General features: G+C 38.7%; 2 protein-coding genes across 2 annotated transcripts in view; one reads left to right on the top strand and one right to left on the bottom strand.

The window, feature by feature from the left end:
• Positions 1-3,671, top strand: part of POU1F1 (POU class 1 homeobox 1) — a 30,556-nt gene extending 26,885 nt beyond the window's left edge. The window contains exons 5-6 of the mRNA XM_067543061.1: positions 138-198; positions 2,686-3,671. Coding sequence (XP_067399162.1) covers positions 138-198; positions 2,686-2,899 — 275 coding nt within the window. The 3' untranslated portion in view covers positions 2,900-3,671. The remainder of the gene's footprint in view (positions 1-137; positions 199-2,685) is intronic.
• A 3,055-nt stretch (positions 3,672-6,726) lies between these two features.
• Positions 6,727-22,385, bottom strand: CHMP2B (charged multivesicular body protein 2B). Its single transcript, XM_067543404.1, has 6 exons — positions 22,249-22,385; positions 17,108-17,199; positions 12,915-13,109; positions 10,121-10,223; positions 8,254-8,360; positions 6,727-8,076 (listed from the first exon to the last, which is right to left on the bottom strand). The coding sequence occupies exons 1-6, from the start codon at positions 22,280-22,282 to the stop codon at positions 7,963-7,965; spliced, it is 645 nt and encodes a 214-aa protein (XP_067399505.1). The 5' UTR covers positions 22,283-22,385; the 3' UTR covers positions 6,727-7,962.
• Between the last annotated feature and the right edge of the window lie 3,060 nt (positions 22,386-25,445).

The following is a 25,445-nucleotide window of genomic DNA, read 5'->3' as shown; positions in this document are numbered from 1 at the left end:
CTATATTGGAATGGATATGAGCAACACATCTCGAAGAACAACAGTTACTGGTAAGTAACCTTGTTTTTCTAAAAATGATTGTACTTGTTTTCATCTTGAAACAATAACTCCCCTGCCCCTTTTTTTTTTTAATATAGCTTTATACAACGAAAAAGTTGGAGTAAATGAGCGGAAAAGAAAGCGCAGAACCACTATAAGGTAATAAATACTTTACAAAACTATGTATTGGAAACCTTTTTAGTTTAAAAAAAAAAAAAGAGATCCCTATTAGGTTTGAAATCTAATTAATACTTTTCCATAAAGGCCTTTGTAGAACTGGTTGGGAAAAAGACAAATTTTGAAAAACAGGGACAAATTTTGTATGAAAATTTTTACAAAAAAAATTTCATCCCATTTGTTAACCAACTAAGGAGCTGCACCAAAACCTTTTACATTTTTTCAAACCCCCCGCCCTCTCTCCACACACACACACACTTTTTGTTTGTAAAAAACATACCCATTTATGATCCCCTGCTAGTCCTATCTTTTGTCCAACTTAAGTAAAAGCTTCTGTACCTCACAGGCCCCTTATACAGCCTCTGAACTTCCTTTGTGGGAGATTTGATGATACAGGAGAAATTGCACTTCTTTTGCTGCAACTTGTGGTGGTTAGTTAGCTCTGGTGGGTTGGGGGAAGCTTGCTGCAAAGAACATCTGCTCCCTGCCCTCTGCCAGAGATCTGGATCCTGTGAAGCTTCTGCAGAGGAGCTTTCACAGGCTGTAAGGAAAGAGGGGAGGGGAGTATACCTTGGAGCTGGCTTCCTCTGTTTTTTCATCTCTGGTGCTCCAGATCTATGGAGTTCAGCCCCCCTCTGCCAGTGGAAGCAGAGTGGGCATAGGCCCTATTGTTGTTAATATATCTCATTAACAAAAGTATGTACATACATAAATAAGCAAAACCAGATAGGGTGATGATACATCAATAAAAATGTGTACTTTGATCCACCTATTAGCTAAACATGAGGAGAATTGTGGTGGCCCCCCTCCTTTCTGCTAGGTTGTTCCAAACTATTATGACCTGGACCAGGAATGACTCCAGTGCACAGAGTTGTCCCTATACCTTTATTAGTTTGTGCAGAATCCCAGTGTCATTGCAAAGAGCAGTCAGTCTTTACAGCTCTGCTGCTGATCTGTGGAGTGGGGGCTGCAAAAGAATTTGGTTAAAACCAGCATGACTCTAGATTTCTATCTTACCACAAGAGTGGCAGCCTGGAGTAATCTTCAGAGATCAATGGTGTTTCGTATTTGGAGGTAAAGACCTTTTTCTAATTACTCCATATGAGAGATCTCTTCACAGGAGACATGTCACCTCCAATTATACATGGTGGGCTGCTGCTCAGCTGTCACACTCCTGATGCATCAGTTGCGTGCAGTGCAATGCTGGCATCCATGAAATGTTAATGCTTTTGATTTGCAGGCCAGTCAAACTTAGTGGTTCTGTACACACTGTAAATGATCAGTTTTTGTGTACATCCATACACAGTGCAAGGAAAGGGTGGGCGCGCTGCAGACACAGTAAGAAAATCTTCACTGATCTCTTTGGGATAATGGGACCTCAGTTTGGGAACCTCTTTAAGAATGAGCAGGAATACAGTAGTACCTTATCTGCACTTTATTCTCATGGAAGACAGTGAGAATTGTTAGGTAGATTGCTTGAGAACAAAATAGAAGTTGATGAAAAACAGTAAGCGAATTAGCCTACTCTAGTTGCAGGACCTTTGTATAACCTGATCAAACTGTCCATAATATGGATGTGGGAAATTATATATTATTTTTCAGCTGTTTGACCACTGAAAACTGTATTTAAATATTTATAACTACAGCTGTTCACCTATTGAACACTCAGCTTTCAGCTAGCTAGTATCGATAACCCAAAGAAAATGCATTTCTAATGAAATTACACTAAGGTCACTCTAAAGTTATGTGCATAATTTTTCACCTGTACTAGAATTTCTGCTGAAGTGTCTTGAACCTCACTGACAGAAATAAACATGCTTCATAGCTAGACTAAAGTGTATAGTGACCTCTTGTGGTAAAGAAAAAGACAACTGCTGCTAAAACTAGGTCTGACAAGATCAAGCTTTTCATTCTAATTGCTTTAGTACAAGCATGTTTCAGGCACTCTCGTTCTTTTGGGAGAACAACCAGCACCAAAAAAAAAAAAAGAGGCGGCAAATCCTATATTCAGCTTTGCTGTCTGCATATGGGAAGAAAATAGCACTTAACTTTTATACTGACTGTTCCAGCACAACCAAAGCACATCCCTGGGTGCTACTGCAGTGCAAATAATGGGTTAAAAACTTGACTTTTAGAGAATGTGATGATTGTTGGAATAGGTTGCCATGAGCTATCTAACTTGCATGAACTACATTTCATGGGTTACCCTTACAATTACAATAAAATCCTTACGATTTTCAGTGTGGATTAAAGGGAAAGATACTATCCGATTTTTGCAGCCCATGTCAGCATAGAACCGTAATGTCCTTTAAACAGTGGTTTTTACAGAAAGAGGGAAAGCAAAGCCATTTCTTGCCTTTTTAGTGCAATATTTTTAATGTTCATATCATTGCAGCTGATCCTAAAATAGCAGCTGTGAGCTGGGCATGTCCAAAGTCACTAAACGTGTCATTTTATCCCTTCTTCCAGCATTGCTGCTAAAGAAGCTCTAGAGAGACACTTCGGTGAACAAAGCAAGCCTTCTTCTCAAGAGATTATGCGGATGGCAGAGGGGCTCAACCTTGAGAAGGAAGTTGTGAGAGTTTGGTTTTGCAACCGAAGACAGAGGGAAAAGAGAGTGAAGACAAGTTTACACCAGAACACCTTTAGTTCCATTATGAAGGAGCATCATGAGTGCCGGTGAAGTTTCCTGAGTGTAGTTGAGGCTTTCTAGGCCTCTGATTTTTTTTTTTTTTTTAAAGTATTTTGCCAGTCTGAAAAGCAGAGCACCGGAAACATTTATTGCCTTTAGTCAATTTCAACTGTAACATGTCTTGGGTGAACTTGATTTTAATGTAAAAGGTTAGAAGTTCAAATTCAAGTTACTGTATGTGTTTGTGGTGGTGGTGGGGAGACCATTGCTTAGCTGTGAGCAATTGTCTGCATTAGTTGATTATTACTGAGTTATAAATTCCACGATAAGTACAACTTTTCATAGATTATGCCTTTCTTGCATCCACCATACACTCAGTGGTTAATGTGAACTTTACCCAAAAGCTCTGGAATGAAATCCTTTGTGTTCAATACAAACACATTACTTACTGGGACTGTAGTGTGTGAGAGACGGTCATCGCACATCAACATTTGTGTAACATCCCCGTCTTTCCCCCACTGGCAATGAGCTTCACAAACCTTCTAGAAAAGCGACAGCTATTGGGACCACACAGCTGTCCCTTCATAGCACCAACCATGTAGAGCCCATAGATGCGGCTCAGTAATCACTGGCTGGTCCTCTTGCTAAACCTCAGCTTCACTGAATTCTGAGGAGGGTGAATGGGTAATTGAACTGTCGCCCATCTTAAAGAACTGCTTACTGGCAAACAGCCTTTCTTCTTTAAAGCCTAGTCTACATCTTCCTTTTTGTGAGAGTCTAATACAACCCCATGAAGGTGGACTGAGTTCTAATTAAGCAAGAACTTCAGAATTGCTCTCCCAAAGGGAGCATCAACTGTAGCTGGCCGGTCAAAAGAGAACTGCAAATAATTGTGAGGACAGGACTCCAGGTAGCAGCTCTGCAGTTTTCTAGGATGAAAACATTAGAGGTATGTCTTGGCTATTGCCTTAGCTCTGCTCAAACAAGCTTTAAAATCCCTCAGGTACTGACACTTCACTAACGTGTAACATTTCTCAATACAAAACCAGTCCATTTAGACAGCTGCTAAACAGAACTGGCATTCCCTTTACACTGAGCACCAAAGGCTACAGAAAGTCTTGCTGACTTTCTAAATGCTTTAAACCTAGTTAAATCAAAACTGAAATATAACCTCATTTTCTACTGGCAAGGATGAGGTTTCAGAATGAACAGGCAGACATAATTATTTGTACTCTTCTTCTTCAGTCCCATAGAGACATGACAAAATGATTTCATAGCTCTACCTACTAGGAAGCCAAGGATTATGGGGAGCTGTAATAATAGGACTTCAGCATTTACAAGGGACAGAGGGTCTAGTAATCCCAGGAACACTGCTCCCTTATTTTACAGTACTAATTAATGTGTACATATTTCAAGTTTTTTCCCAGGACTAAAATTACAGGAATGCACATTAGTGGTAAATAAAAAACTAGTTTACTATAAAGCAGGCTGGATGGTGGTGGTTTAGAAAACGACTAAATAAATCCAGAAAGAGGTTATAATATTCAAGGTCAGTAAGGTGGGTGTGTATCAGGCAGAATGTATTCATGCTAGTGTGCTTTAAATAGTACACAAGCACAGGGGCCCTCAGCATGTTAAATTAAGGAATATAGTCTCCTAAATTAAGAAAATATATCCTTATGAGTGAACGGTGTTATTGCTTTTCTCCTTAAGAAGAGGATCCTAAATTAAAACTGGAGAAGTGGGGGGTAGAATATCCCTCTCCCTCTTACTAACACGTTTTATACAGGATTTGAACTGTTCTAACCAGAGCATGCCTCCATGTTAATACAGATTAGTCACTACTTTACCAAAGCAAAAAGTCCACTTTCGAGGATTAAGCCTCAGCCTTCACCACCAGCCACAGGTGCTGTACTGGTATAAATGCACTTTCTAAAACCCCAAAAACCTTGGAAAGGGTAGAGTAAGGACTGATGGTTTGTAATTGTATTCCTGGGTTACTTTTATTATGTGTGTGTGTGTGACATTTCTTGTGATGTATTATGCATATATAGTCAAACTTTCATTATGGCATTTAGATTTTATTTATTTTCTAAATTATTTGCCTGTAACAAGGGTTTTTATGAAAAACCTTAAGCCTACTCTTTGCCAAATTAAAGCATTGTTCAAATAACCTCTAATACCCAATGTAGTCACATTTGTTTGGTTGTGATAGTATTTTAATTTTATTTTCATTTTTAGCAGCTCGGCTGGGTTTTTTTTTTTTGGTTTTTTTTTTAATTCAATAAATGCATCAGGGTTATTCCACTGATGCTCTTGTCCTCCAAGAATTTTTATGGGTGAAAGATAATTTCAGAAGCATGGCAAAACAAAATGAAACTAGACACTATGCCATGTTCACGGAATGGAACAGTGAAAGGTTATCTACAAGCAGCTTGTCCAAAACCAGATGGGTTACAGAAACACTAACATAACAGGGCCCACTTCAGAATACTAGACTGACAGCCTTTAAGATGTCCTACCCCTAGATCGTTGGCCCTCAGGAAGACAGAGTTTCAATCCTTTCTCTAGGCACTACTTACCTGAGTGGGTAGGAGCTTCTGATCACTCCTGTCTGGTTTCACCCTCTTCCAGGCATCCTTCTCAAACTGCTCTTCCGATACCCAGGCCTTTAAATCTGGGGGGACAAGCAGCTGCCATCTTAAGGTAGCCATATGCATTTGACTTCTGCAGGCTGCATCTCTTCCCCTTCCCCCCCGCCAGGTCATAAGTATTCTTGGCTCCTAATATTTTCTCTTCGCAAGACTGAGGTGATGCATCTTAAGTTTATATTAGACAGAAGTTCTCCACTAAGCTGTAGGAGGGTGTCACTACCAATAGAAAATATTACCTCACTCACTTTGTCTCACTAGTGATAAAAGCAACTGAGCTTTGAACTAATTGAATAATTTGAGAGATTGTTTAAAATAGTAAAGGTGCACAGTAGACAAATGACTGATGAAAGATTGGGGACATAGCAACATCAAGCCCAAAGCAAGAATTACTTGCTTTTGCTCTGCCAAAAGAGTACAACTGAAACATCAGTGAAAAAAATACCTATAGTCATACTCTCTGCTCTGAGCACAGCAGATTTAATAAATTTGGGCTGGAGTTTGGAAAGGGGTAGGTGAAACACTGAAGCGGGAACGAGGGGTGGAGCAAGCTCAGCAGTTCCGTGGTTTTGGTTTTTTGTTGAGAACAAGAAGCCAGTGCTAATATTGTGTACTGAAACCCACGCCCCCAAGCAATAGCAGCGGTTACATTAAAAAAAAAAAAAAAAAAAGAAAGAAAAACCTGATAGAATCCACAACTAATATCCCTGCTTAGTGATAACATCACTAAAACTTATGAAGTCCATTACTAGATACTTTACATGTAAGACCCCATCATAAGGACAGAGCCATTGTGTGAATAAAAGCTTTTATTAGATCTTTGCAAAATAAATTGTAAGAAAGAAAATTCATCCCAAATGTTAGGTGTGTGTGTGTGTATTATGTACACTTGCACATTCCAACACATTGCAGATTCATGGTTTCGGCCCATGTTTTCTAGTGAAAACAGCAGTTCTATATTTCCACACCAAAACCTAGAACAGGGCTCTCAAACTTTGCCAGTTATAACCCTTTATTTCCCAGCTCAATCCTGCACTGGCAGATGTGTAAATAGCAATTCCACTCTGGCCCTGCTTTCCCCTTTAGAGACTAAGCATTCCTTATTTCTTTGATCAAATGGCTTCCCACTAAAGCCAGTGTTATTCTATGGACCTGATGATACAAATCAGAGATCATGAAAAACCTTAGGAACATGCTCAGATTCTATTATACTATGATCCAAATCACTTGTAAAATGTAATACCCAGCATTTATTTATTTTTTTACCTAAAAGACTAAGGCAGCCAAATCATTCAGATGAGATTTCAGCTCTCAGTATGCAATTACACGTACCTTAGTAAACAATATAGTACATATAAACAGTTATCCCCTAAGAAGTACTGTAAAATATATACAAATGAGATTTCAGGCAGGATTAATTTTACAAATGCTGAAATACTTTATATGAACTTCAGCATTGACTGCTATCAAGTGTCTAGAGAACTTTTCATAGTATTCTGCAGTTGGCAGTTACTGCCTTAACAGTAGTTACTTCATCCTTCAACGATTAATAAAATTTTGAAAAATCAGGAAGGTACAGCAAGGTTTTATATACACAAAGGCACAACAATTTTGTTAAAGTTAGCTATGTTACAGTACAATACAGTTTATTCAGTGCCTTTCATGCAAAAAATTCACTAAAAATATTTAGTCCAAGCCTCTTCCACTGATGTCAATAGGAGATGGATTACACCCAGACCCCTCAGTAAATAGTACAATTGTCTAAGAATGAATCACTCAAGTTTACTTAAGATACCTGAAAAACAAAGCTATAATTGCCTACACTTACTAGAGAGTGTCAAGTTATCTCTCATGAAAAGGTTATCCCTTTTCAAACAGAAAGCAAGTGTAAAGACAAGATCATAAAATACACTAAGAACTTCCCATGTGTAATGGTTTTATAAAGTAAAGTATAAATATATTATCCAGAGAAACGCTGCCAACAATAGTGGATGACAATCCCAAAAATGCTAAACAGATGAAGATCTAATATTATAATTGTTATTTTCCAAGTTTGTTTGCCAGCTGACATCCTGTAAATTGAAAAAAAAGTGAGTACTGCTCAAGCAAGTCAGTCATGGGGATAAATTTTAAATGCAATACAGCCCAAATTCAAGCCTGATATAAATGGATGTAAACTGTTTATACTAGATCTCAATTTGGTGTTCAAAAAAGTCCCACATGCAAGGTATCTAGTCATGTCAACTGATTTCAAAGTAACTTTTCAAACAACTTCAGGAATTCAATGCCACTGATAATGGTTTTCTGGCAAGAGATAAGCCTCTTTTGGTGTGAATCAGCTTATTTCTGAAGACTTCAGTTCTCCTTAAAACCAGATACATTGGCTGTGTTGAAAATGTGTACATTTTACATCTGTCTGCAGTTGAATAATTGTTAGAAGGCAGGCTGTATATTGCCATCAGGCTAATCTACTCCCAAAGCTTTGAGCTGCCGTTCAATCTCTTCATCTGAAATGGTGGTAGTTTTTGATGTTGATGCAGATGGTAAGCCTCTAGCAGCTGATGGTGCTTTGGCCATCTGTTAAAGAAATACACAAACTTCACTTAGTAAAAACAATGCACTCTGACAATTTGACTTCTAACACAGAACTACAAAATGAAAGCTGTTAGGATGACTATTTCAAAAAAAAAAAAAAAAAAAAATTAGAGGAAAACTTAAAAAATTGACCTTGCCCAAAAGAATATTTCTCCATACCTTTCCTGAGATTTCAATTCCAATTTCATCAAGCACTTGGTTCACAATATCCTGGCTTTCCTCCTCTTCATCAGAGCCCTCGAAGATATCATCCAGAGTATCATTAACTAGGAAGAAAAATCAAAACCAGAGCTGCATTAGTACCAAAAGATTAGCGTTAACAGAATAAGTGGGAGAATAACTAAAAACCACCATTGTTCTACAATCCTTGTATGCAGCAGTATAGTAACATTGAATGAAAAGGCAAAAGAAAAGAACATAGCGTGCATTTACACAACAGCACTGCATTATTTAGCACCAAAGGCAGGTAACAAGAGTGTTTTGCCTACCTCTGCATTTTAAAATTTTGCCTCTGCAACAGTGCTAACAATAGCATAAGGCATTCATGCACCAGCACTTTAAACAGAGGTTTGATTTCACCATTTCTCAGAAAAGGATTTACTTTCAGAATTCTTTATATTGTTAAAGACCCTCTACATCCCCCTTATAGACCTTGTTTCTCCAAAAAGAAAGCTACTAGATGCACCTTCCTTCCCCCCTGCAATTGCAGAAATCGAATTCTAAGGTGTTGGTGCACTGATGCCTAGCACCTTAGTTTGATTTTTAATTCTGCCCTCTTTCCCTCAGCAGGATCAATGCAGTGGCAGGTTTTAGGATGAGAAGGAGGCTGTGTTAACACTAGATAGACCAGTGGCGCCACTGAGACACTTTCAATCAGAAACAAGTTGATAGGACATTGTGGCTTTGTTTAGGGTTAAGGTAAGGGGGCTGAGGAACTGAGTAGTCCCTAAATCAAGTTCCAACATAAGGCTCCAGATCCCTAAAAATCTAGTAGCCAGAAAGAGCACTAGTAAAGAAAAGAAGCTAGTCCCCTAGTATTCAGTGTAACACAAGTTAAAACTTCAATACATAGAAAAGGATAACTCCTCGTACCCAAACACTCTCATAAATATTCCCAGCACCGATATCAGTGAGGTTCCAGACGGTGCTTGACTGCTTTTTATTACTACTCTGTCCATTCTTGTTTTATATTTAGAAGTCAGTTGCTGGAAGGTTAATTCTGAAGACTCCTGTCCTTCCACCCAGAACACTGTACAAGTTCTACATAACTATGACTGCTACAAGTGAGAGGCCTTCAGTTATTCTCATTTACAGATCAGTGTACACCAAAAAATCTACAGGTAAGACCAAAACTTTAAATTTAATCCTAAAACTCAGACATATCTCCAAACTAGAAAGATGAGTTGCTTATCCGTATGTCAACACTGAAGTCCTCTTCACTTCTAGAATTCCCATACCCAGCACACATGCTTCTTTGTAAAAAAGAGCAAGTGTATTTGTTAACTACATATTGCTGCAATCTAGTATTTCCTCCCTTCTGAAAGAACAGAAGAGCTTGTGCTACTGCTTCTCTTTCCTTGCAAAACAGCAGCAACTCCCCATGCCACTTGCACATGCAAAGTTTCTACTATCCCTGAATAACAGAATGCCATTTCTATTATTCCCCAGGCCCTAAATTTCTAATTGTTAGGTTAACAGGTTTGCTCAATTCTAGCAGTAGTAATGTTAGTTATTACTCCTGTTCCACAACACTCCCACTAAATTCCTCTTCCAATTTTTCTGTTCTTCTCATTTGTGCAGGTCTTTCACACAGCAATGGGGGAGTGACAATACACTCAGTATTGTCAAATGCCCAAAGTAACCATGCAGAAAGTGAAATATTACCTTTAATCATCACTTACTGATAGTAATCCCATGTATGTTTAGTAATAGTCAGAAATGGGATTAAGGTGTCTCTACCTGTTTAAATTGTCTGGATGTGTCAATGCTTCTTGAAGCAAGTTATTAACTAGAACACACAACTCACTCATTTCTTCAGTCATTTCCATCTTCATGTTTTCCTTCTGGAAATTCTGCATAGTTTGTAATGTCTTTTGTGGGTCCATCTTCTTATTAACAGCTTGCATTGTCTAAGAAGATTAGAGAATATTAGTCATAAAATTGCACAAATGTATGCGATACACCGAACATGCTAGGGTCCAGGTTCTGCATGCCTTCCATATCTATTACCCCCATATTAGTGGAAGCTCTGGGTGCATATGGAATACTCAACTGGTCCCTTGTCTAGTAATTAATAAAATCTACTACTGTTCCTAGTGCAGTATAAATAAGAAGCTAGACTGACTTTAAATTGAGACAAAACTTTTCTGGCTTGCAGGAACAGTATAGGGGCGGAGGAGAAAAGCTCCATATTTAGCCAACTAATTGTTAGCAGACAGATGGAAATGACCATAAAGTTTAAGGCAGTTAAGAACATTCTCGTTGACCACCCCTGGGAAGAGAACCTCTGCCACAATATACTAAGCCTTACACAACATAACATTTGACCAAACTCCATGGTATTGATTACCACAGGTGCGTAAAAAGCATTCAACCAATAATATCTCCTTTTTGATTCATTAAAATAAAGCTATGGTATTTTGTCAACACAAAGTAGCTTCCATGTCAAATACTAAATTGTGAGATGTGCAAAAAATAAAAGTAGTATACTCTTAGTAGAAAGGGCTACATACACTTTAGGAACAGGTGGAAAACTAGTTTAAAGGGATACATTAATAATAGATATCTGTTAGTGATATATTAGAAATTTAAAACTGAAGTCTTTAAGGGAAATGTGTCTGCCTTCATTTCTTAATTTTGTTTAAACTGAGGAAAACAATGCTTTTTGTTCTCTATTTCCACTGCAAGTGCTGTCAGTGGATATAAATACATTTCTTCTCGAGGGAAAATTCTCTACTTGGAGGAGTGTACAGTTTACAGACTGATAGTAAAATTCAGTGTCCTATTTACAGATAAGTTTATAGACAAGGCATTGGAAACTTCTTACTCATTTCATTTGTTGAGGCTGCTAGACAGCAAGTTGCATCTGATTTTAATTGAATGTTATTTGCCCGTAGATCTTGGTATGGGTTAGAGAACACTATGACTCCAAAATTAAGTAAGTGTTTTTAATTCTGTTTTTTACTGCATTAATGGAAACAAGTTAACCCATAAATAGCCAAAATAATTTAATTCGCTTTCATTCCCATAATGTTGATAGCCCACTGACAAACTTCCTTAATAGTTCAAAAAAAATTTTTTTTCAAATCCTGTTAAGATTTGTATTTATTGACATTTCTATTGATTTTACTCCACCACTGCAATTTACCACTATGTTTGCTTTAAGAAGTTTAATCCAAAACATTCCACAGAAAGAGCTTTGAGAGAACGCCATTCAGCTAGAGAGACGTGATAGTTCTAAAAAGCAAAAATAACTTCCTCACATATGTGAAGCTGTTATATGAATGATGGGTGAGGGGATCACATCGGAGAAAAAAGGAGCATGCTAGCATAAACTGTCTTGTTTAATTTGATCATTGAATCAGCTGTAGCATCTTTTGGAGGAAAAATGGCCTATTGCACAGCAACAACTTTATATAGTTGACCTGGTTTTTTTAAACTGGATTTTTAAAAAAAACATTGTTGATAGAGGCCCTTTAAGAGCAAAGTCTTCCTAGAAGCTACTTGCTGTATCAAATCAAATTGCACTGCATTAGTTTTAGGAGACAAGAAAAACAATTTAACGCAATTTCCTTGATATGCCGAAAAGGAGAATTCTAGATCACTGAACCTCTTGGAAATGTCAGCCAGAAAGCAACACCTCATTGTCACACAAGCCATAAAGCTGACACACTGCCTTGATGCCTAGAATCAGTCTACCCTACTTTGGCTTTATCCACTAGAAGCAGTTACATGACAGACAAAATTTACCAGCAAGACATTGCATAATGATCAGGAATCCTAGTTTTCTATGATAAAAATTCTCCAATAAAAAACCAAAAATCCACGTTTTTCCACTATTAAAAATGAAACGCGGAACTTTAGTTTCCCTAGTCACAATATATATAGTGTGCAACGGATACCTATCTTTTATTGATATATTTACAACTTTTAAGCAATCAAAGCCTACCAGTGCCATCAATCATCATAATAAATTTAATAAAATTGCAATTCGTATTTCTTACATATACTAATACTTCTCCGGCTGTTGGCTCCGGTTTGGTTAATAGGAAGAGCCCAATAATGGAGGTTCAGATAAATGGAATTCTACTGTGTATATTTTTATTTTTTCACAAAATGTAAAAACTAAAAATTCTCTGTAAAAATTCAAATTTCACATTTTTCCATGGCAAACGGATTTCTAGGATCCCTGAGAATGACAAGCAGTTTGTTTTTGTTAGTCTACTGTAATTACCCTCTCTATCAAAATTGACTGGATCCATTTTAATCATTACCCAGACAAACACTGAACAGCTTTCTGGGCTATGACAAAGATACTAAAAGTCAGCTGTGAGAACGCCTCTAGTTTAAATAGTAGGTACTGACCAGCAAAATGTGAATGGCTAATTTAGTCTCTTTCAAAACACAAATTAATATTCAGCATGTAAACAACAGTTGTTAAATGTAGTATTACACAGTGCATTTATCTCCAGCTAATTTTTACAATAGAACCCTGAACTTGTCAAGACTTTTGCAAGCTGCCTATTGTATTTGAGCTTCAGTATAAAAATGTCCATGAACATGAATTATATTTAGACATTTATATTGATTTAATTGCTCACTTTTGCTGTGGTTGACATAGCTCCTGCCATCTTCATCTGGGAATTCATCACTTTTGTTTGAGTTGACATGGAGGTGACTTTTGAACTAACAGCATAGGTTCGAGTTTTCTGTTTTCGCAGTTGCACCAACTGTTTTGCTAGAACCTTGCAGGCTTCTTTGTTACCAGTCTTAGCCATTTTCTTTATTTCCAGTTCCTATTTTAGAAAGGTAAGTAGTTTTTAGATCCACATTAAGTGAACAAGAATTCTATAAAGTTATACAACTAAACACTTCTTAATAAATGCTAAACTGGATTTGTTAATCACATGTACAAAACTCACTCCCTTGAAAATGAAGAATTGGCAAAGGATGCAAGAATATTTCCCTTTACCGTTATTGCAGAAGTCTATAGTAAGACGACAGATTAGCAAATGACGATACGGTACCACTAAAAGAATGATTCACGTTATACTGTGAGAATGCACACTTCCCTGGAATACTATATTTTACATAAAGGCAGATATTACTTGTGCATCAAATATAAAGGTAGATATTACTTGGGGGTCATATATATGAAGTTACAGTATACTTTTACGAGAGAGCTTTTAGTTTACAGGCTGATAAATATACATGTTAGGAACTAATGGTGATTACCACTCCACTCATCTTCTCATCGGTCTTTATGATGTGTCTACACAGCCTGGCCTGTGCCAGCTGACTTGGGCTTGCAAGGTTCGGGCCATGGGATTGTTTCATTGTTGTGTAGACTTGCAGGCTTGGGCTGGAGCCCAGGCTCTGGGACCCTGTGGGATGAGAGAGTCCTGAGTGTATGTCTACGCTGCATTTAAACACCTGCAGCTTGCCCGTGTCATCTTACTCAGACTATGGGGCTCTTGAACTGCAGTTTAGATCTTCAGGCTGGCGCTGGAGCCAAAGCTCTGGGACCCTGCAAGGGGAGAGGATCCCAGAGCCCAGGCTGAGCCCCAACATCTACACCGCAATTCAACAGACCTGTAGCCTGAGCCCGAGCCAGCTGACATGGGTCAGCAGTGGCTGTTTAACTGCAGTGCAGACCTATCTTTAGACTCTCCTCTTGATTCACCTGCTGCAACCTAATGGGCACACAACCAGCGAAGGATACCTTGACAGAGATTGAGTTGGCAGGCTGGAGGTTCCCAGAAAACTTTATCCTTCAGCATCTCTCCTTAGAGATTATGGAGTTCTATTTTCTTTGAAGGCAGAATGCATGAAGTTACCTGTGAAACAGTTAAAGTCCAAGCTCCCTGGCAAGATTTAGCTCCACTAGTTTAGCATATAATAAAGGCAGTGTGCCTTGTCTACACTAACACAAGCTATTATCACACCCGAAACCCTAGTCTAGGCAAGGCCAATAGCCAGTTAACTCTATTACTAATATGGGGAGGGAATATAGGACTAATTAGTCTAACGAAAGCAAGGAAAGCTTTGTACGCCTGACTATTAATCAGCTCTTCACAGAGCATGATAATCAATTTGATTCTGTGATTTGATCACTATCATAACATTGTCGTATCAAGCAATTATTTATTGAAGAGAAAAAAAATACGGCTCTTTTTAATTTGCTCTAATGTTACTGACTTAACATATACAATTCATATGTCCAAATGTGTGATGACATTTTCCTCAGGGAATCGGCAGTAAGTAAAACTGTGTGTAAGAACATCACAGTAGCTGTTGGTGGGAAAGCACCTGCCAGAGGAAGACAGGTGCTTCACCCTCTCCTGAATTCAACAGATGTCTAAAGGCTGCGATGAAGCATAGCCATCTGCTCTGTGATAGTAAATGGTGGCCACCAGACTACAGCATATTGACACCGAGAAACCAACAGTAGGACACACATGAGAAGCTCCAAAAGATGCTCCAAAAGCAAATGTTATCTGACTCATTGCTTTGGTTTTACCACTAGTGTAGCGACAACATCTTGCGACCATAAGAAATGCATCATGTGTAAGAAATAACTATACTTACTGAACTATTGTAGGAGGATAATATTTTGAGATGGGTACATTAGCTTGACAGACATTGCTTTGTACAAACCCCTTATTTTTGGTAAGACTAAAATTTCATGAGAGATTTTTAAGGGATGTAATTTTACCAGCGAAAATACAGGCGTGCAAGTGAATATGAGATCACTAGAAAAGTACTGTGGGCATGAAATGGAATTTTAATACTGTTCTTGTAGCCGACATATAATAGATAATGAGGGCACTGTTCTACAGGGTGCTCAAAAAGTCACTGAGACTATCATGATTTTTAAATACAACTCCAATATTATGTGATTAAGACAAGAGTGACATGGCAACACATTTTGGACACATTTTCAAGTATTATAATAGCAAACATCAGGAAGTGCTAGTTTTCCTAGTTAAATATAGTAGTTCTTGTAGCCCATATATCAAATTATAGTATGAAAAGCACACTTTGATGAAACATTATATGCTGTAAATGCCAAGTATTACTAAACTATTAATTGCAAACTGAATCTGTGCCAGGAAATCAAGTTGCTATATGGCTGATTTATTCATAATTAAAGGTAATTCTGAAAGTGAAAGACAAGCTTAATCCATAGTTCTTGTATTTATGAAAACATTTTAAGCCATTTGACTTCAGACAGTCACATGTTTCTACTAATCAAAATTCAGCAAGTCAGCAGTATAGTAAAGAGGATACATTACAGTCAGACATCAAAACTGTGTACACTATCCAATAAAAACATAAATATAAATATAGTAAGTAATTGTAAGCAATGCTATTACAGAGCAACATCTACTTTAAAAATAATATTTGCTTTGCCTCTCTATTTATGTGGCAGCAAACGACCATTGTTGTTACAGGACAATGTTCTGATTCATTGACAATTTCCTGCTCTTTTCAGATGACAAGCGTACCAGGCTTTGAAAATTCAGATTTCTTAGAGCCTGAGCAGCAAAGGGTAACAGAAGAGGGAGTCTTTTAAATACTTGTTCTCTTCATCTCCTTCCTTCACAACAGAAAAAAAATGCACATAAATATACTTCTGGAACGAATTACTGACACGGGTGCATTCAAAGCTTCAAGGTGAATCTCTTTATGGAAATCAAGGCACTAAAAGGAATAGTGGTACCTTAACCACTTACACAATCTACCAGACATATCTTAAATCCATAGCAAAGGATAAAATTTCCAAGAAATAGTCATCTTTTTGAGGCTCTCCAATTTTTTTCCTCATACTAAAACAGATATCTGCAAGACCTGCCACCATATGAGGCAATGTCTTATTAACCACTAAACCAAGGGGTGGACTTTAACTGAGTTTTTCCACACAGTTTGCGTGTCATCTATCAAGGCGTGTCATTTGACGTATATCTCCACCAGTATACCTATGATGTGACATAAAACTCAAGGACAAGTTCTAACAATCAACCATTCAATGAGGAAGTTATTGCAATTATGAAGTCAGCTAGCTGTAGGGAAATTCTACAAAGAACATAGGATTAACTACATCCAGGTGACAATGTTAGATGTGACTTGTCCTTGTCTACATTTGCTGTTAAGGCATGTTGTGTTTTAAGATGATCAAATGTCTACTGAAGATAAGCCCTAATATTCCCTCTGAAATCCTCACCATTAATGCTCATTTAAATGAGCATCAATGACTTCTAGTAATGATTCCGACTGCTTTTTAATACAAGAACTGAAGCGCTGCCTCCAAAGTCCATGGCCCTGGCCATCTATAATGGAAGGGCCATGTCTGAAATGGAATTCCCAACAACTCACATTGGAACGCAAAGCACTAATGCTGGACCACTGAGTCAGCAATATTTTCATCACTTGCTCCCAAAGAACTCTCCAAGACAAATTCATCCACATGGCAACTGATGTTTTAATATTTTAAAACAGGCTATGAAACACTGGCCCAAATTTATCCATGCTATTGGACAAAAAGGTTATTTAACATAAGCCAGTACAGCTTTTGGCCTTGCACTTTTTGGAGATTCAGGAAGACCTAGTAGATACTCTCTCAAAGCATAAGGATGAAACATTAAAAGCTTCCCTAATTAAGCTTACTAATGTAGATTGTGGGGGAAAATCAGCAATACTTTGAAGATTGTCATTTAGGTTTAAGACAATCTCTTGCTGTTTATTTACATTTTAACACATGTATTTTAAAAAGGTAAACTAAAATTCTACTTACCAGCTGTTTTTCCTGTCTCTCCAAGGCTGCTCGATCTCTGGTTATAGCCCTCTGTGTACCTCTTAACTCTCTATTCTGTTCCTTTATTACATCTGGAAAGGAAATATTTATAGTTGGTAAAATAATTCTTCAGACCTAATGTTTAACAGTATTGAAACAGGTAGTGAAAACCTGCTATTTATTGGATGACAAAAAACTTCCCTTCCCTTCATTAATTTTATTTTTTATCATAAGACAACAACCGTTAAGGTGAAGTTAATTTTGAGTACATATCAATAATTTAAGAATCTTCACACGGATGTAGTTACTTTTAACAAACAAAAACAAGAAAATTTAGGATAAAGGTTAAATATAGTAAACACCCCTCAAATCTGAAAGTATAGAAATTTAGCACTGAAGTACACAAACTACTTTTCCAATGCTCTGTCAGCAATGGCCTTAGAATATCAGAAACAAACATCAATCCACAGAAACCACTTTTGTCATATCAACTACCACAAAAACTAGAATGCTTTACTCCTAATCAAACAATAGATGTGCCAACGTAGTATTGAATATCTATACAGATTTTTATACCATCGTCTCACCCTAATACCTGAGCATCTTCCAGTCTCATGGGCACTTTCAGTAGTAAAGTGCCATACACAACAAAATAAAAGCCTATTTGTACACATTCAAAATTAGACAAATAGCATATTTAAGTCAATGTTTCCCATCTCATCATTAAAAGCACAATCCTGTAAGATGTTGCAGACACTTCACAATGAGTACCTAACTAGATTGGGTCCGATGATTCCATTTGCCAACAGATTATCAAAATGTGATTAGTCATAGAACTATATCTCCATATACAAGCTCCCTAAACCCAGATAATGAAATTTTACCATGTGCCAGCATTATAACAAAAACATCACACTTAATCAGATATTTTATTTATGAAGCAAATATGAACAATGCTCTATTGACCACATTTTTATACTGCCCCTGCCAAGAAACAGAAGATTCTGAATTTCTTATTTTTTTTTTTTGGGGGGGGGGGGGGGGGGGGGAGGAGGCGCTAATTAATTTATAATTATCCTCTAATTAGAACATTGCTGCAAGGATTTTATCCTTTACACGTAGTCTCAACCTCATCAATGATTTTTGTTTGGTGAATCATAAGTACAAAACGGATTTGCAGGCATATCACTTCATAAGCTTTAAACATCTACTCCACTTGAAACACTATCCTCCTGACAGGATAGTGCAAATTGCTTTCAGCAGGTGCAAGAAAACAGTTTCTTCATAGTATTGTTTACATAGAAGCCTTATGGATTTTACTTGATAAAGTGTACTTATTAAAAGCAAGTTTCAATTTATGATATAGACCCAGTCATTTCAGCTTCCATTAAAGATTTGTTTTCATTTGTTAGGCTGCAGAGTCTTACAGTGAATACTAAGTACACAGAGGGATTCCTAATTCTCTTTTGGAGAGAGAAACATCTCTCCGGGGTATAGGCTGCATATTCAAAGTAGCCTCCCATATCGCTCTAATTCTGTAGAATTCTAAAAAGTAAAAAAGAAAGTGGATACTGGAGTGTAATGATTTTTAAAAAGTGCTTGAATATAAACAGATTCACAAGAGTTGAATTTGCATACCTAACATACTATACTGTATTACTAGAATGATGTGTCAACTAACAGCAGTTGACTTTTGGTGTGGTCAGAAGCCTTATTCTACTCTATTTTATAAGAATTACATTTATATGCTTATCTGATTTCAACACTCTAAGACATGCAAGTAAGTTTGGATTTGAAAGTGGACTTAGAAATGATGCCCCTTTACATGACTTCATCTGATTTAACCCCATAATAAATAATGTAGATTTTGGTTTGATACTCAAACATTTAAAGGTAACATAAAATGAAAGGTGAATAAGTTATTGCAAGTTGTGCTGTGATGACAAATCAGGAACACTTTTCAGGTTTACATTGTAAAGACAGGGCAACCACCATCTATTAAAGAAGTTTATTTAAAAGTCTGAAAAGGAAATAATGTTCGCAAAATTAAGTCTACATCATGGTTTTGTAATCCAAAAAAGCAGATTAACACTTGTCTCAGTATGCTGCTACTTTCCTCATTTTACTTCTGTAACAAGAGAAATGCAATCTAGACAGGCTGAATTATGGTCAGATGACTAAAGCATGAACAATAAGTAGAAACTGCAGCCATAGTCTTCATTTTAAAGCATACAACAATCTTTCTTGAAAAAGAAGAGTAGGGATTCAGTGTCTTCCTTCACAGATGTGCAAAGCAAGCCGTCTAGGCTGAAATTATTTCAGCAGTAATAGGTTCCAACAAAATATTCTAATGGAATCTTAAGAACACCGCACACAGTACAAAAAACTCATGCTCAATAATTGCTTTAAGCCTAAGGAGTAATTATCTGAAAAAATTATAGTGATATTGAAAAGGGACATTTTGGTCACATTACTGATCCCAAGATCCCACAAGTAACATTTTCAAGAAACATTTTTCAATGGACATTAAGTAGACAGCCAATATATGAAAATAAAGACTGACAACTAAAATCAATGTACTTTGGACCAGCAGAGCAACAATGGAAGCAATTAAAGAGAGATTTCTACAAGCATCAAAAATGGGATGTGTCAAAAAGACTTGAAAAAGAGGACTTTGCATGGGGTGGGGAGAGAAGAGATTTAAAATTTAACTACACTATATATTGTTGAATTTCAGAACCTTGAGAAGAAACAGTAATGCAAATATAAAATTATGCATGAGACTAGCACTGACAGTTTTGCTCTACAGAAAATATTCCCCTTGGTAAGAAAACTTGCAGAGTAGAAACTGAACCCAAAGACAACAAAGTAATCTCCCAAAATAACAATACTAATAGGCACTAGCATTTTAAATAAGGTAGAAGCCAGGGAAAGAGTCAGCAGATGTATTTTCATTGTATTTCCTCTACCACAGGAGATTGTCAGCTGCTTTAAAAGAACTACAGTAATAGACAACCGATAGTAACCAATAGGTAACTAGCATTAACAGTGACTAGAGGCACTTTCATTTGTTTCTGCAAATGTAGGAGAATGGGACAGAAAATGAGAGCTTGTAACAGCCAACTGTCACAGAGTAATCCACGTTCTAAGACAAAGGACAAGATCCTTGGCGGCCCTGCTCCAGAAGCACAAAAGGGATAAAAAGAGCAGAGGCTCCCCTCCTCTTGCATATAGGAATCACCAAGTAGCATAAAGGGGCAACCCTATTAAACCACCTGCTCCTATCGCCTGCATACCCACTGTAGGAAGCATTCCATGGACATGTTTGGAGCACTTTCCATTCCTGCAACCCCAGGCTGGCAAGTGCCCCAAGGGGGCTGAACTGGCCCTCATGATCAAGTCAAACAAAAAGGGGGCATAAGTCACTTCTGCCCTCCTACCTGCTCTGTGCCCAAAATCTTTTCCAGGTAAGAATTGGGAAACACTTTGCTTGAAACCTCACTTTTTGTGAGCTGTTTTGCACTGAGACTCCACCCAGTTTGCTTGGAGAATATATTGCATGGCCAGTTTCAAAACTCTTGCTGATAACAGACAAGCAACTCTCCTTTAACTCAGCACACCTACCTACTGGAAAATTTATGATGGTGCAAGCAATGTTCTTATGAGGGGCGTTAAGCTACCCCTTTTTAAAATCAATTTATTTAAAAGGATATATTCTTACTTCTGCATTGGATTGAATACTTTGCCAGTAAAATTATCTCCCAAAATAACAAGATTAACACTTTAATCTATATATAGAAACAGGTAGTAAATGGTGATTTGATAATTACAGAACACCAAGAGCTTTCTTCAAAAGCTAGACACCAGTCTCTCTGAATCTGCAGCAATGTTTATCTGCTCTTCCTCTTCACCAAACAAACAAAAGTGTTCTCAGAGAACAGAGCAACTTGTTTCCATGGCTCTGCTGATTGTTTAAGTTAGAAGTGGTACACAAATATGTCTAACAGGTAAAAATTATTTTTTGCCCCAAAAAATCCCACAAAAATAAAAACAGAAATATACCCAACCTCCTAAAAACAGGTACTTTTTAGGTTCCACCTAACTTTATTATCTCTAGGCTCTACCCTTAAGAATAACCCTGTTCTAAGCCAGTGGTTCTCAACCACGGGTATGTAGAGATATTTCAGAGGTTACAGCAACTCATCCAGGTATTTGCCTAGTTTCACAACAGGCTACATAAAAAACACTAACAAAGTACATACAAACTAAAATTTCATACAGACAGAGGCATTTATTCTTCTCCATATACGATACACTGAAATGTAAGTATAATATTTATATTCCAGTTAATTTTATAATTCTATGGTAAAAATGAGAAAGTGAGCAATGTTTCAACAACAGTGTGCTGTGACACTTGGGTTTTTTTTATGTCTGATTTTTGTAAACAAGTAGTTTTTAAGTGAGGTGAAACTTGGGGGTACGCAAGACAAATCAGAGGCCTAAAAGGGGGTACAGTAGTTGGGAAAGGTTGAGAGCTCCTGGTCTAAGGAGCCAGCCAAAAATATTCCGAGTTGTACTGAGCAAGTCTAACTTCACTTTAATTCAAGCCTTCCTTCCTCCTGTGCCTGACTGATCAGCTGTGCCTGACGCGCTGTGTCCCAGGGAGGGCACATGTATCACTCACTCTCACACACACACACACACACACAAAGTAGATGAGTCACGCCAGCCGCTCTCCCTTGTTCTGCGCCGCGGGCTCTAGGTTCCGACCCGCTCAGGTCTCCCACCCCGGCCCCGTTCGGCTCCCGGGACACGCACCGCACCGGCGGCTGAGCCCGTCTGAGCCCGGGCGGGGCAGCCCCAGGGGATGCAGAGGGAGTCGCGCTCCGGGTCTCCTCCCCCCAAAACCGAGACCTTCCCCCCCACCCCGCACGGAGCCCGCGGGCGGAGCTTTGGGCCGCGGGAACCAGCCAGACCCCTTCCTGTCCGGGGGGGGGGAAGGGGGAAACGAGAGACAGACAGACAGACAGACCGACCCCCGGACGACAGACGGACAGAGTGACCCTAACCCCTCCCAAAGCCCGACGGACGGCTGGACAGACACCCCCTCCCCAACAGACGGACGGACGCCCCCCGCTCACCATCCACCGTCTTCTTCTTGAAGAGCGAGGCCATGGCGACGGCGGCGGCGAGAGGAGGCCGCAGGCAGCGAGAGCCGGAGCCGCCAGACTCAGGCTCAGATCCGCCCCTTCGCCCCCAGCCGAGCCGAGCCGGGCCTGGCTTGAGTCCGCGCCGCCTCCTTCCTGCTTCGCTCAGGTGACCGGGAAGCGGGCGCGGCCGCCGCGCACAGACTCTGCCTCTGCCTCGGCCCGGCCGGGCCCGGCTCCGCCTCCAGGCCGGCAGGAGCGGGGCGGAGCGGCCCCTGAGCCCCCGCCCCCAACACCCCCGATACCTGCCTCCCAGCTGCGCCCTCTTCCTGCTTGTCCAGACCCTTCCTTCCTCCCTCCTCCTAATTCCCCCCAGCCCTGCCCAGCTCCCCCTTCTCCTCCTCCCCCAACTCCCTTCCTTTCTTCCCCCCAGTTTCCCTAGTCTTCCCCGTCCTCCCTCCCTAATCTCCTTCCCCCCACTCCCTTTCCCTCCCCCAAATGACTCTCCCCAATCCCTCCCCCGCTTGGGTGCTGCATAAAGCTTCTTGCCAACAGTGGAACCCGCTGCCCCACAGCAGAGAGTTTACAGGGGGCAAAACAGTGGCCAGGCGTATTGGGAAAGGCCAGGCGCTGCTGGAGTCCACTAACGGGGTGAAGCCCTGATCCCCAGCTGCTCATCCCACCGCGATGAGCACAGTGCAAATGTTAGGGGCCGTAGGGTGCGCTAGCACAGCAGCTCTAAAGTGGCACGAGGGGCGCTGGAGTCTGTGTCAGTGATACAAAATAGTCTGTGTGATCAGCCACACACAAGGAAAAAAATGCAGCCTGCCTTTCCCATAACACTGGGCCCTTGCTCACACAAGGGAGGTGTCTCTCTTGTATTCAGATATTAGGGCTGGGTGTCTTGGGTTCCTAACCAGAGGATGGTGTCTGTGTCTAGGAAGGTGCAAATATTTCAGGCACAGGTGTGGGGAGGGACCCTCGTGGCTCTGGGTGGCTAACACATTTAAGTCTGGGAGAGGCAGCAATAATTTACTTTGTCAAACATGCAGAAGATGGAAGATGTGTGGGACAGGTGAGAGATGGGTGAAGCAGTTGGAGCACTCTGATGCAGTGAAGGGAGGATGGAGATTTGAAGAAACTGGGTTTTGCCCCTGAATAATTTTAGAACTGTAATTATGTAAATCAAGCACTGCTCTTTTTGCCACCCATCACCAATATTTTCCAGCATCGTCTCAATTTTTTAATAGAATCATCCTGTGTCCCATAAGAACGACTTGCTGGACCTTCAAGGGTCTCTAAACCATTTCAGGGCTGGGAAAAGGGTTTCATGTCTTATTATTGCTACATATGTTGTAGTAATATAAAAGGGAGAGTGCTTCTGGACTGTGTAATCACATTGTGCTGCAAAATGAAGTTTTGAGGCATCATTACACTTCTTATCACGACTTCTTTATTTAAACCTGAAAGTTAAATTTTCTTTTAACACATTTCATTATATCACTATATGCATCATTTTTCTTAGTTAATATATATATCAGACATGGTCCCGGTAGTCATATTTGTCAAGGGTCAGCTCCTGGGATCTATTGCTCACTTTGAATAATGAAAACACAAATATTGTACTTTAGATTTTCACACTTTGCACATTATAGATTTCTGTCTGTACACCTTTTGCATGGGTTTAATTATATACAATTCAAAAGGGAGTTGCAAATGTGAGATATTATCATATATAAAGCTTTCATGTGTGTGATTTATAAAAATCCTTACCTACAGTGTTGGCATACACATATTTTCAGGTAATAAGATGTGACACCACCTGAATATTAAATAAATGGAAGAAACAAACAAGCATAAAAGTCTGCCAAGTTTTTACAAACACAAGATACTTTTAGTCAAGGTTTCCCCCTAACTTTTAACCCTTCTCCCTAGACATTGCCAAACTTAAGATATTTGTTAATTTTCTGAGATGAAATCCTATTTGATGACCTGTTCTTCAAGATATAAAATAAATGAGTATGGAATACTTAATAACAAATTTCTTGTTTTTCAGTTACAATTCAGATCCATAATTCTTAATAACCTAGTTCATGATGTAGGATTACTGTCCATCATGAACAAGCATCTCAATATGCAACATAAAAATAAAAGATCTTGGAGCTAGTGCACAAGCTGCTGAGCTGCTGCTCTGAATAATAGTATAAATATACCTTCATTTCCCATTCTTTTTAAAAATAGTAGTTTTCTCATAGGCTTCTAAACAGGAAACATATAATCATAATACAGTAGTGAATTCCATCACTAGATCCAAACTTGCACTGAAAGAGATTTATAATTCATTTTCTAATTTTCTGTTTTCTAATGGCATAATCAACTAGACCTGTATAACCTTGCATGGAAATAATTTTTCTATTGCAATTTCACATTGTAATCACATCCTAACAATGCACATGGATGAAGGCAGACATGCTATTTATTTTATGAAATATGTTTAAGTTCCTGGAAATAATATTTTTATTACAACTGACAAGTTTTCATTGTTCTTCACATGGCCTTTTATTAATACACTGCAATGTATCTTTAACAGCTTCCACTAGGCCAGGGTTTATGTGTAATGACATAATCTCCTTGGAAGATTAGGGATATACTATGAGGGGGTGAAATGGATCAACCAGTGTAGTCCACATTTCCAATTTCTTGCTCTACCTCTGCTAATATCCTTCCCGATACTCAGTGAAAAATTCCTGTATTTCTGCTTCCACTCTAAGTGTTTATCTCATATATTTATTTATTTGCATGCTGGTTATGAGAGACAACAACAACAATAAAACTAACCAGTATATTGGGCGTGAAACAAAAACCAGGATCTGCATTTAGAATTTGGTTTCAAATTTTCACATCATTATAATGAGTAGTATCAATGCACAGCTTTTGAGCACTCCAGGATTAGGGGGATCATAACTTGGAAGGAATCAAATCCAAATTTCCTGTTTGGATTCAGTATTTACATTTCTCTAATACATCAACAGCAAGCCAGCTACTTTCTCTCCTTTTTATTATCGACATTCATCTGTCTACACAGTTGGTTTCTCTGCAGTTGTGTATCTTTATCACTGGGTATTTTTAATTTAAACAAATTAGCTAAAGGAAAAAGGCAGGCAAACAGTATTTCTTTGGCACAATAGTCC

This window comes from Emydura macquarii, unplaced genomic scaffold (genome assembly GCF_026122565.2).
Source record: "Emydura macquarii macquarii isolate MOO-44397 ecotype Brisbane River unplaced genomic scaffold, CSIRO-AGI_Emac_v2 contig_75, whole genome shotgun sequence".
NCBI lineage: Eukaryota > Metazoa > Chordata > Testudines > Chelidae > Emydura > Emydura macquarii.
Note: the sequence above shows the minus strand (reverse complement) of the source record. Positions and strands in the feature narration are given on the sequence as shown.